The sequence below is a fragment of the Nyctereutes procyonoides genome, unplaced genomic scaffold (assembly GCF_905146905.1).
Source record: "Nyctereutes procyonoides isolate TBG_1078 unplaced genomic scaffold, NYPRO_anot_genome, whole genome shotgun sequence".
Lineage (NCBI taxonomy): Eukaryota > Metazoa > Chordata > Mammalia > Carnivora > Canidae > Nyctereutes > Nyctereutes procyonoides.
Window position 1 is genome coordinate 48,682,876 of NW_026575042.1, and position 12,293 is coordinate 48,695,168.

At 48.9% G+C, this 12,293-nt stretch overlaps 1 protein-coding gene across 1 annotated transcript in view; it reads left to right on the forward strand.

Moving 5' to 3' along the window:
• Positions 1-1,035: 1,035 nt before the first annotated feature.
• ARHGEF26 (Rho guanine nucleotide exchange factor 26) overlaps positions 1,036-12,293 on the forward strand; it is a gene marked incomplete at its 5' end in the record, with an annotated part of 113,155 nt that continues 101,897 nt past the window's right edge. The window contains 3 exons of the mRNA XM_055321054.1: positions 1,036-1,545; positions 3,346-3,385; positions 7,370-7,515. Coding sequence (XP_055177029.1) covers positions 1,036-1,545; positions 3,346-3,385; positions 7,370-7,515 — 696 coding nt within the window. The remainder of the gene's footprint in view (positions 1,546-3,345; positions 3,386-7,369; positions 7,516-12,293) is intronic.

Here is a 12,293-nt window from a genome sequence, read left to right on the forward strand (position 1 = left end):
GGGGCAGCGGGGCCCGCACACGCGAGTTTGCCGGCCCCGGGAGCGCGGGCGAGGCCCCGACTGTCGCCCCGCAGGCCCGCCCCGGGGCTCTCTAAGTTGCAAGCGGCCGGGCTCCCACGCTGGTTCCCACGCTGCGCCCCCGGCTCCCGGCGCGGAGCCCCGAGCCGGCACCCAGCCCGCGGGCGGCCGGGGGCGGGGCGGGGGCGGGGCCGCGGGGCGGGGGGCGGGGCGGGGCCGCGGGGCAGCGGGCGGCCGGCGAGCTCGGCGGGGCTGCGGCTGCGGCTGCGGCTGCGGCGACTGGGCGCGACCCCGGCCCCCGGCCCCCGGCCCCCGAGGGCGGGGATGCTCGTGGGCCCTGGGCGCCGCGGAGCCGCGGAGGTACAGCGGCCGGTCGGGGCGCGGGGTCCCCCGGGGGGCCGGGGCGGCTGGAGGGGCGCGGGCGCCGGGAGCAGCGGCTGGCAGCCCGCGCGGGTGGCGGGCTCCTGGGGGGGGGGGGGCTGCCCTGCCGTGCCCTGCCCTGCCCTGCCCTGCCGAGCCCCGCGGGAGGGCGCGCGGGCTCCACGCTCTCTTTCCCGCCCAGGCGAGCCCGACCGACCGCGCCCCGGCGACCCCGCTATGGACGGCGAGAGCCGCGTGGACTTCCCGGGCAGCCTGACCCCGCTGTGGCGGAGACGCTCGACCCCTCGGCCGCCGCCGGGCCGGAGCAAGCCGCGGCCGCAGTCCTGCCAGAGCCCCGGCGGCTCGCTCCGCGCGGACTCGCCGGCGGAGGCCCGGGGGGCGCCCCCCGCCCCGCGGCCCCCGCCCCCCCGGGCGCGCGGCGCCTCCGCGGGCAGCCCCGGGCAGGGCAGCCCCCCGCCCCCGCGGCCGCAGCGCGGGCCGGTGCCCGGCGGGAGGGCGCTGCGCCCGGACCTCGGAGCCGGCTCCCCGGGGCCGCCAGCCGAGGCCTCCGGGGCCGCGCGCCCCCCGCGCAGCGCCAGCTCGCCCTGCAGCCCCCCGCCCTCGCCCCCCGCCCAGCGGCCCGCCCCGCGCCCCCCGCGGGCCCCCGCCGCGCCCCGGAGCGGGTCCCCGGAGCGCAGAGCGGCCCCGCCGCGGCGGGCCCAGGACGGCGCGGCCCCGGGGGGCCCCTGCGTGGTGCTGAGCACCAACAGCCCCGCCGCGCTCAAGGTGGGCAAGCGGCAGCTCATTCCCAGGAGCCTGGCCTCCGAGGTCCGAGCCGGCAAGGCCCCGCTGCAGAACGGGGAGCCCCACAGGAGGCTCCTCAAGGTGCGCAGCATGGTGGAGGGCCTCCGGGCGCAGGACGCGCAGGACCGAGGCGCGCAGGACGCGCAGGCCGAGCCCGAGCCCGAGCCCGAGCCCGAGCACGACGCCGGCAGCCCGGGCTCCCTGCGCAGGGGCCTGCGCTCCACGTCCTACCGCCGCGCCGTGGTCAGCGGCCTGGACCTGGACAGCCCCACCACGTCCAAGAAGAAGAACAGGATGTCCCAGCCCGTGCTCAGAGCGGTGATGGAAGACAAGGAGAGGTTTTCCAGCCTGGGAAGGATAAAGGTGAGAGGAGGCAGGTGTGTCCCCCTCCCCTCCCTCCCCTCCCCCCTCCCTTACGCACACACCCTCCTCCTGCTGCTGCCCCTGGAAGCCAGGGGGTTGGAGGGGGTTGGCGGTGGGGGCCAGGGACACGCAGGAAACCTGAAGTTATCCTTCTCTCTCTCTCTCTCTCACTCTCTCTTTTAGGTTTTATTTATCTATTTATTCATGAGAGACACACAGAGAGAGAGAGAGAGACAGAGACACAGGCAGAGGGAGAAGCAGGCTCCATGCAGGGAGCCCGATGTGGGACTCGATCCCAGGACCCCGAGGTCATGCCCTGGGCTGAGGGCAGGTGCTAAACCGCTGAGCCGCCCAGGGATCCCTTATCCTTCTCTTTTAGTTCTCTTTGTGGGTCAGACCCGTGCACACCGACCTCTTGGCCCTCCCAATGCTGGCTGTCACAGCCAGGGTAATAATGCACCTTCGTGGGAAGAAGGGAAACGCTTAGTGCTGTTGTAACTTTTTAGGCCAACACGTGGGGGGACTAATGTGAAAAAAGAAATACAGCGAGTCAGGTATGGGCTGAGCGCTGAACGCTTTGAATACAGGGGGCTGAACAGAGAGGCTGGAGAGCAGCCCGGTGCCCTGGGCGCTGTGCTCAACCTGGTGCTCATCAGAGGTGTCACTTCGGGACACCTGTCAGGGGCACGGGCGACTGACTCCTGATTTCTTTTGAGCGTATTGATTACTTTATTGAAAGCGGCTTATCTACGTGAATCAATTGCAGAATGATTTGGTCAGTGCTGATAACATACCACATAGCGTTCAGGCAAAATGTGATTTTTATTTTTTTATTATTTTTTTAAGATTTTATTTATTTATGATAGACATAGAGAGAGGCAGGCTCCATGCAAGGAGCCCGATGCGGCACTCGATCCCGGGGCTCCAGGATCGCACCCTGGGCCAAAGGCAGGCGCCAAACCGCTGAGCCACCCAGGGATCCCCAAAATGTGATTTTTAAAGTTATTTGCCAGAATTACAGAAGATACAGAGAGTTTGTCATCTCTGTTGTTGCTGGTGTCTTTCGCCACCGTCTGTGGTTGTGTTTTATGCCCGTGCTGTGCCCGTTTATTCTTGGATGCATTTAACAAGTTGGTAGCTCGGAACTTCTGGTTCAACTGAGCCGTGTGTATTAATTACTCCCTGATAAAGGCCTGGGAGTTGCGCGTATTAAAAATACTGCCAAATATGACGAAGGGACGGGGAAAACTAAAGAAGGATATTTTGGAGTGTGCATGTGCCGCTTTCTCTGGGAACAGTTTAGACAGATCTCAGCAGAAATTCATTTTGGCAGCCACCACTTTTCTTGATTAATCAGAGAACTGGAAACAGTCTGTGTAAGCGTCAATATGTAATACCCAAGTCGGGCTATTTTATTTTTGCTCTCATGGCCTTAAAGAAATGACATAACATTTTAGGGGTCCCCTCCCAACCCCCTCACCTCTGCAAGTATAGCAGAGTTGAATTTAACAGTGATTGGTGAACCCTGAGTAGTGAAATGAGCTGAAGTGCTGGTCATTTGAGGATTCTCAAGCTGTTTTGCTGGGGTGTGGGGGACATTGTACATTTTATTTCACCATTTTAGTGGGTTGTAGTCAGATGAGTGAACTACTCAAGGGATCATCTGCTGTATGCTTTTGGAAATCCAATGAATGTAACAAGTACTTCTTCTTAAAATAGCTGTATTTTTTTTTATTTGGCTCATTCATACATAGTTTGCTTTGCTTTTTCCTTTTTTTTTTTTTTTTGCTTGTTTCTTAGAAAAAAATGCTGAAAGGACAAGGAACATTTGATGGGGAAGGTAAGCATTTGATTTTCCAGACTTTTATTGCTGCTTCAATGTGGAATATCAATTATAAGTTGAAATCCAACTGCAGTAACAAAAACACTTAAGATGAGAAAAATGTCCAACTTCTTCCCAAATTATACAGTACAAAGCTCTGCACTAAGCTAAATTTTCATCCAGTAATACCAGCAGTGAATGGAATTAACGGCATTCTTTGTAAACTGATAACTTTGTCTGCCAGTGTCCTGGATTTTTAATTCTTATCTACTCTGACTCTATCCTCGCCTCCCTTGAAAAATGGAAAAAGGGTGAGAGCTAGTCTAGCTTTTTAGTTAAAAAATCCCAAGTTTGGCATTTAGCTGTTAAGTTAAGTCATATTCCCTTTGACTTAATTATTCTTTTCCCCATATTTCCACATTTTAGTGTCACTTCTGACTTCCTGTTTGCTTATCAAGTTTCAATTTTGGGGAAATCTAACTCTCCTGGCTGCTAGAAACATAGTCCTAAGAATCTGTAACCCGTATAGAAAAGCTGCTTCAGCCAGGTGTTCAAGCCCTAATCAGATTAGTGGACTTTGGTAAACAGAGGGGTCAAGTGTCAACCGACTGGAAGAGCAGTGGGAAGCGAGTGAACAGCCAGCCCACCTGCAGAGCACAGTGGAGCTGAATGTAGTCACTTCCTATCATACTTTGAAATATTAGGATTTTCTGACCTTTAAAGAGTCATGAAGAAGGGTAAATAAAGAATCACCCAGAGTTGTAAAATACGTAAATCTTAGGTGATTATAAACTATTTCCCGATAATAATTCTTATCAACATCAGCTCCCTTGGAGTAGTTGCACAGGACCAGATTAAAAAACAGTTTTCATTGCACCAATCTCAGGAAACTATAGGGAGAAGAGACCCTGATACAGTATTTTAGCTGGTTTGGATAAATTCATCTCCCCGGTTTTATAATTAGAGGAAACTGGGAACTCGGAGAGGTTTAGTGCCTTGCCCACTGTCACACAGCCTGTCCTAGGACATGTGGCTGGTTCTTAGTCCAGGTTGCTTCCTTTTTTTTTAAATAAGATTTTTATTTATTTATTCATGAGAGACACACACAGAGAGAGGCAGAGACACAGACAGAGGGAGAAGCAGGCTCCTTGCAGGGAGCCCAACATGGGACTCGATCCCGGGTCCCCAGGATCACGCCCTGGGCTGAAGGCAGCACTAAACCGCTGAGCCACCTGGACTGCCCTGGGTTACTTCCTCTTATATCCCTTTGTGACCATGAAGTGAACAGAGCATCTACCTAATAGGTATTTAGAGAGATGTTTTGCATCTTCTCGAATTTGACGTTGATTCTGGGATCTTTGTCTCAAAGGGTCAGAAATGTTGAGGGTTTTTTTTTTTTTTTAAATGTCAGAGGACACAGCTCTTTTGCAGTTCTGTGTTGTCTCCTTTTAGATGGAGCTGTTTCTGTGCACTCTCGTGTCTCTTCTCAAATATAATGACCTAGAAATTTTTCTCACACATGTGTACATGAGGAATACAGAATGCCTACAGTTAATGACTAACAAGAATGTAGCTCTGGATCAGGTGCAGTAAAGTGGTAAGAACCTCTAATGGTGGAGCCCGGGACCTGGGTTCCTATCCTACTGTTTCTGTCCATCGGTGGAGTGACAATGAGCAAGCATCGTAACCTCATGGAGCCTTAGTTTTATCATGTCTGAGAGGAGGCTAACGATACTATTGCCTGCGTTGTGGGAACAAACGAGGCATCTTATCAGCAGTGTATGCATGGGTTTTGTGTCAACCACTGAGGACTTCAAAGAGCCCTACAGAGGTGTGGTAACCGGGTCTTTACCCTCATAATCGGTTTTACATGTGCAAAACAATCAGAGGACAGTAAAATCGCGCAATTGACTCCAGTATTATTTTAGTCGTGGTGCCTGCGGAACCCGCAGCAGTTGATGAGAGAGGAGGTGGATGTTTGCCAGCTTTGGTAGGTGGGAAAGGCGTTGTGAGCTCAGGATGTCCTGAACCAAATTCATTGTCTTTCCCTTTAAAGGTGAAGGTCTTTAGGGGTTGCCATGTCCTGCTGTGCATTTGTTGGCGCCTGCAGACTTAGGGACCTAGGCAACATCCTTACCACATCCCTTTCTCTGACACCCCCCCCCCCCGCCCTACCTCCAGTCCATCCCTAATAGCCCAAGTCTCTATTTTTCCATAGTAATCCTCGTCGGTCCCCTACACAGTCAGTATTTTGCTCCAAGGATAGAATCAAACCTTTCCTTTCCGTGGATTACCACTGGCGGCAGGATAAAATACAGTCTTTGCTGTGTGAAGGAAATCCAGTTGTTCTGTACTTGGGATAAAATCCAGTTTTTTTTTTTTTTTTTTTTTACCATTGCCTGCAGACTTCTGCTTGATTTATTTTTTTTTAATTTTTTTTTCAATTTATTTATTTATGATAGTCACAGAGAGAGAGAGAGAGAGGCAGAGACACAGGCAGAGGGAGAAGCAGGCTCCATGCACCAGGAGCCCGATATGGGATTCGATCCCGGGTCTCCAGGATCGCGCCCTGGGCCAAAGGCAGGCGCCAAACCGCTGCGCCACCCAGGGATCCCTTCTGCTTGATTTAGACCATCTGGCTCATCTCCCTAAACTCACCTTGCCCCTCTGTCCGCTAGACACCCATGCTCTCTACCCGTGGACTTTTGCCTTTGTTCTTCTAAGGTACTGTGTTTCTTCCTGCCTCAGGGCTTTTGCATATGCTCACTCCTTATCTCTGTAGCTTCTCAGCTTTCAGATCTTAGATTTTTCTTAGTAACACCTACCTGTCTGACTCCCAGACTGGGTCACACCCTGCTGAGACTGTTCTCAGAGCACCTGTATATAGATCATTCAGTTTATAGGTAGGTTTATGTACAAGATCATTGTGTTCTCAATCCAATGATAACTTGCCTTCTCACTCCGAGTGAAAACCAGAGGAGCCCTTTGAATGGCATTGAGGCAAGGGCCTCCATGATCTGCCCCCTGTACATTCCCAGCCCTTATCTCTTAAACTTTCTCCCTTCCCTCACCCAGTTCATCCGTTTAGGCCTCCCTTGTTGATCCTTGTACGTATAGAGTATGCAACAGACTCCTGTCCCAGGACCTTTGTACTTGCTGCTCCCTCCAATGGTGTATTCTTTCCCCAGCTGTAAGGTGGATTGCTTTCTTACCTCTTTTAGGTCTTTTCTTACATGTCATCGTGGTGAGGACTTCCTAAATCACCCTATTTAAAACCTGCATGACCCCCTTGTAACGCTCCCCTGCTTTCCCTCCTTTATTTTTCTCCATGACGTACCAGCATCTGACATAAGTTCTTGGCTTATTGCTTGTCATTCTCTGCTCACCCTAATGTCTGCTCTATGTAGACGGAGATTTTTATCTTTCTTGTTCATCGTCGTATTCCTAATGCCTAGCCATTGTTGGCCTCAAGTAGGCATTTTCTAAACATCAGCCGAATGAATACATGATTGAGTGACATGGACTAATAGCTTTTCCTATTTTTAGCTCATGAGGGCACAAGAAAAAAGTCTTCTATTTTCCATTTACTCCCAGCCGTTGGCACATTGTAGGTATACAGTAGATGTTTTTAAAATAGGTAATGAATGGTGATGGACATTGAAGGAAAGGTAGGGTGTGAATCCAGTTTAACCCTCCCCCCCCCAAAAAAAAATAGTGATTTAACATGCACAGCTCTCCTCCATGAGTGGTGGACAGAGACATGGGAACTTTGCTTCAGTTGCTATTTCATGTATGGATCCCTCCCCTTGCCCTACCCATGAATTTGAGGCAGAGCTAAATGAGTGAGAAAAGTCATTTTTTGGTTAATAATTTTTCAGCGACAAAATCCATTCACTTCTTTATTAACCTGGAGACCAAACATTGTATAAATACGGATGTTTGTTTAGAACAAGTAGCATGATAATGGCAGTTAGTGACATACAGGGTTTGTATTTGTTGCAGAAAATGCTGTCCTATATCAGAACTACAAAGAAAAAGCTCTTGACATTGACTCTGATGAAGAGTCAGAGCCCAAAGAGCAGAAGTCAGATGAAAAAATTGTGATTCACCACAAGCCACTGAGGTCCACATGGAGCCAGCTCTCTGCGGTAAGTGTTTACCTTTTTCTTTCCAATCTGTGGGCAGGAGAAAACCAAGTTGTGGAAATTAGGTCTGGATGTGGTTTTAATTTTTTCTGCTAATGATCCTATGACCCGAAAGAGAAAGATTCTTCATTTTAGGTCCTGAAATGTTTCTTGAAACTCTTCGAGCACTAGTGAGAATATGAATTTTGACACTTCTGATTAGGAAAATTAGATTTTGACAAAATGAGGTGCTGTGACACCAATATACTATACTCTGGAACTTTTTCCTGCTTGATAATCTTTTCTCATATTTTTTTAATATAGTGTATATGGAGAGGTAACTTAATCTATCCTGAACTTTATCATAATCATGGCTATATATATATACAAACATGTATGCTTGTCTGTGGTCAATAGGGAGTTTATGATGGCTCTTCCTTGGAAATTTCATTTAATTTAGACACATGTATGTGTTCTTGCAGCTGATTTCCTTCTGTGCATCTTTTGTGTGAGCGTGTCTGACACTTACTTTGTGTTGATGAGTAATTCATCTTCTCTGCATCAAACCTCTTTTGTTTATAGCTATAATTTCTCTTCCTCCTGGCTTAACAAATGTCACAGTGTGCTGCTGAGTTTACTTGATAGGAGTTTGGGCACAGCATCTGTGGGCATCTGATGCATTACCAAGTAGAAAGGAATTTCCATGGCTGGCTTGGGTGGTGGGAGCATTGCATCAAAAACAAGCCAGTACACCTCTGTGAGTCCCTTAGGCAACATGGGTGCAGAAGTGATTCCCTCTTAAGCTGAAATGAGCATTGTTCGGAGTCCGGAATCTCATGTATTCAGTCAGGGGACACGCCGGCTAAGAAAAGGAGTTGGTCTCATAACAGGGCCATGGGAATGGACGGATGCTGATGATGGGAACGACTTCTGGTCGGATTCTTCCTCCCTTCGTCTACCCTGCGTTAGAATTCAGAATTGTAGAAACTGAGCCCTTTCTCCCCATCTCCATCCTAACCCCTGATTCTGTTCTAAGGAGAGTTTATTCACTTCCAATGCCTCCAAGGTGTGGCATGCTTAGTATATGCCACGGACTGCAATGCCTGCAGGGACAGGGCAAGCAGCATTACAAGGGATGCTGGGGAGTGTGGATGCTGAGACCTGGTGGGGATTGTGGTGAACAGACCCCATGTAACCTGAGCAGCTGCCACTTAGCTCGCACCAGCCCAGTGTTGCCGGACCTTCTGACATTTAGAGAAGAGAATACAGAAATCCAGATTAGTATTTAGTGTTATTAGTATTAGGACAATTAGTATCGTCCTAATTCAAGGGTTAGAAAAGTGACGTGTGAGGCTAACAAAGTATTTATGGGCCGGTCTTGTCTCCTATGCCAACAGTTTGGAGCCCCTGTGATATTTCTAGGTTTTGCGTATGTTCAGGTGGTAACACCTGTTCACAGAGCTGACATAGTGGTAGCCGTTCTAGCCTTGTATCCTGATCTAATGATCTCACGATATTATATATACCGAAGCACATACGTGGAAGAGCTGGGGACAAGGCCCATGGAGGCCGCGTTGGCTCTAAATGGCTGTCATTCCGTTGTTGGTGTGGACCATTTGGCAGAGGATCCTTGAGGAGAAAGCTGTGGATTTTTTGCGCTGTTTCTCCGTGGCCAACAGCTGCGTTTGTTAGCACGGGCCTGAATCTTGCTGCTGTTCTCTGAATGCTAAACAGAAATGTTTACTTCTGTGCCGCTTACGCTCTCATCCTACCTGGCTTTAGTGCTGACAGGCAAGCTGCCTTCCTTAGGCCCCCTCAAGTTAGGCTTTCATCTAGATTAACAAATGCACGTTAGACTGATACTACACTTCCTTCAGTACATCTTCAAATAGAGGCATGCATTTCTTTTGGCAAAGGGTAAGTGTACCAATGGTGCCTTTTGTTAACAAGATTGCTATCAAAAGTCTAGGGATAAGATGTAAGACTATTAAGTGGGTTCTAACTTTGGTGTGCGTTATCTGGGATGTTAGTGCTCCCAGGAGGCTCGTGTGTATTTATTGTGTTGCTTGGCAATTACATTTAATCGGAGCAGCTTTGGACTTTGCCACCTCCCATTCTTAGACGCCAGCCTGCGTTTTCTTTGCGCTTTTCGCGTCTCCTTTTCACACTTAAAACATTTTACCTTTTTAAAAATATATATATAAAGTACCTCAAACATGCAGAAAAACTTAAAAATAAATGTGTGTAATAGATATCTGGGTACCTGCCACCCACATTGAACGAATGTTAACATTACAGTATGTTTACTGCAGATCTCTGTTTTTTTTTTTTAAAGGAATATCCAGTTAACCACCCTCATCTCCAGTACGTTTCTCCTTTCTGCCTTCCCAAAATAATCACTGTCCTGACGTTCTCTTCTGTACTTCCCACGTGGGTTTTCTACCCACTAAAAAGATTGCAAGCAGCTCTGGCTTTTAGGAAAGTAGATATTTCAACACAAAAAGTGGTCATTACTGTTCTAGAAGCCTGGCAGTTGTCATGTCCGAGTTGCAGTTAGGACCCTGAAGAGAGGAAGCTTTGCGAATTAGGAACAATGTCAGGATGTTTCCATAGGGATCCGCACCTCTGTTTCTCTGTGTGAGCTCATGTCCTAATCCTCCTTCGTGGAGGGGCTGCAGCAGTGAGCGTGGATCTCAGAAACATCCGCTCTTCCCATGCTTACCTTTAATGTGCCAAATTAATAGGGTAGTCCCCATCTCGTCTTGCATCTCGTCATGTCACTTTAATACAAAACCCTTATTTGAGTATGGCCTCCATCCCAGAAAGAGAGGAGGATGCTGCTGGTGGTGGTGGTGGTGGTGGGTGGTTCTGGGTGTGAGGGTATGTGTGAGCCCACATGTGCATTGGCTCTGGTTGGTGGTTTTATTTTCTAAAAATCTCTTTGTTGCAAACCCCTGCTTGCCTCCTGGAATGATGGAACTTCTCTTACCAGCTGACTGTGAGGAACATTCAGTATGCAGCAGCTTGCAGTAACTTAGGGTTGTTACATAGGTCTTTAAGCCTCCGATCTGTCGTATAATGCCTTAGTGTGCTTGTTCATACATCTCCTTTGGTTCCATTGGACAATCACACAGGAGACAAGTGTCCCCACTTACATGGCTGGGAATAGGTTTCACGGTAGTGTTGGGATTATCTCACAATCAGGGAGAATTAGAACGGTGTAAGAGGCATTTATTTGGACTTCAAGAAAAGGGAAAGTCTAGCTGCCACACACTTCTGGAGTCAGATTAAAGCAAATTAATGGTGGTGTACTTCGCAGGGGTGCCTCCTCCAGCAGGTTCTCCCATCTAGCCATGGCTCTTCTCCAATAGTTAGGAATACAACCCCAGGCTCCTTAGGATCCTAAGACTGTGGACAGGTTTACTCTTCATTCACTTGATTGTCAAAGGAGGTAGGATCCCATCTCTTCCAGTCGATACAAAGTAGGTTGGTGGGCGTAGGATGTCTTCATTCGAGGGGATATAATGTTGTACTGCTCTTGAGTCCTGCGAGAACACTAATTACACGAGAAATCATTTAAAATGATTATGCTTCCCAGTTTTGAAGGGCATGGGATATGAGGTTTTGAATGTGGAAAGTCATTGTTGACTTCCAGAGATATGTGCCCAGAGACTCGGAACCTGCCACCCACAGGTCACTCGCCCAGTGACTCACCTGGAATGGCAGCATGAGGACTAAGTCAACAGTTCTTAGATCTCTGGGAAAAGCCTGTGGGTTTGAAGAAAAATATTGATATTATCATTCTGGAATGGAACACTAAGGACTTGTTACGGTGAGTGCCAGGCGGGCAGGCACTTGAGTCCTGGATGCAAAGTGATCTCCCTAAAGTTCATCCTTTAATGGGATTCTGGAAGCATTTGCAGTATGACAGAAAATAAAAGATAGATCTTGACTGCAGTCTTTTTGTTTTTCCTCCTAACCACACCTCCTCGTCCCGAGGTCTCAAGATCACGTACTGTGTACTGTACATGTACTGAAAAAATCCTGATTGTGAAACCAGTGTTTGTTTTGTCAAGATCAGCAACAGCACCAAAGCCACACTTGCCAGCCATGCCCTGACCCTATTTTTTCTTTTCTTTTCTCTTCTTTTTTCTTTTTCTTTTTTTTTTTTTTTTTTTTTTTGCCATGGGGTGCGTTTGTGTAATTTCCATCACCTTGACATACCAGGTACCTTTGAAAAGGGTGTTCAGACCCCAGAGGCAGCAACAAGCACGCGGGCAAACTGCGCTGGAATTGAGCACCTGATATGGTCACCCTCTGCTCTGCTCCCCTTTGGCACTTGCTGACATGGGGCTTTATCAATAATCTTAGATCCTTTTGGGTATCTCTTCAGTTTGTTCAGAAATTTGAAACTCTCTAGTTGGGATCAGTCTCTCTGTTTCCATCCGAGTGTTCCTGCAGCCGTGCGTAGTGTGGCTAACGGTTCAACGGGCCATCTGACGTTAGGACCTGGGTCTCTGAGTCCTGGCCCCGCTCTTCAGGCGCATGTTGTTTGCCTCTGGATGACTTTCTGGAACTGCCAAATGAGACAGGATGATTTGAAAAATGGTGATTTTTCTATAAATACAATTTCATTCAGTTGAACGTATAACAGACACTTTGGAGACTTAGCCGTTGGATCTGATGGGACTTATTCTTCTAGAATTTACACTGTGTTTATTGTGAAAGACCTACCATGTTCTACTAAAAAACAGAGCTCCACAGATGTAATAAACCTGAATATCATCCTTTTGGCAGAAATG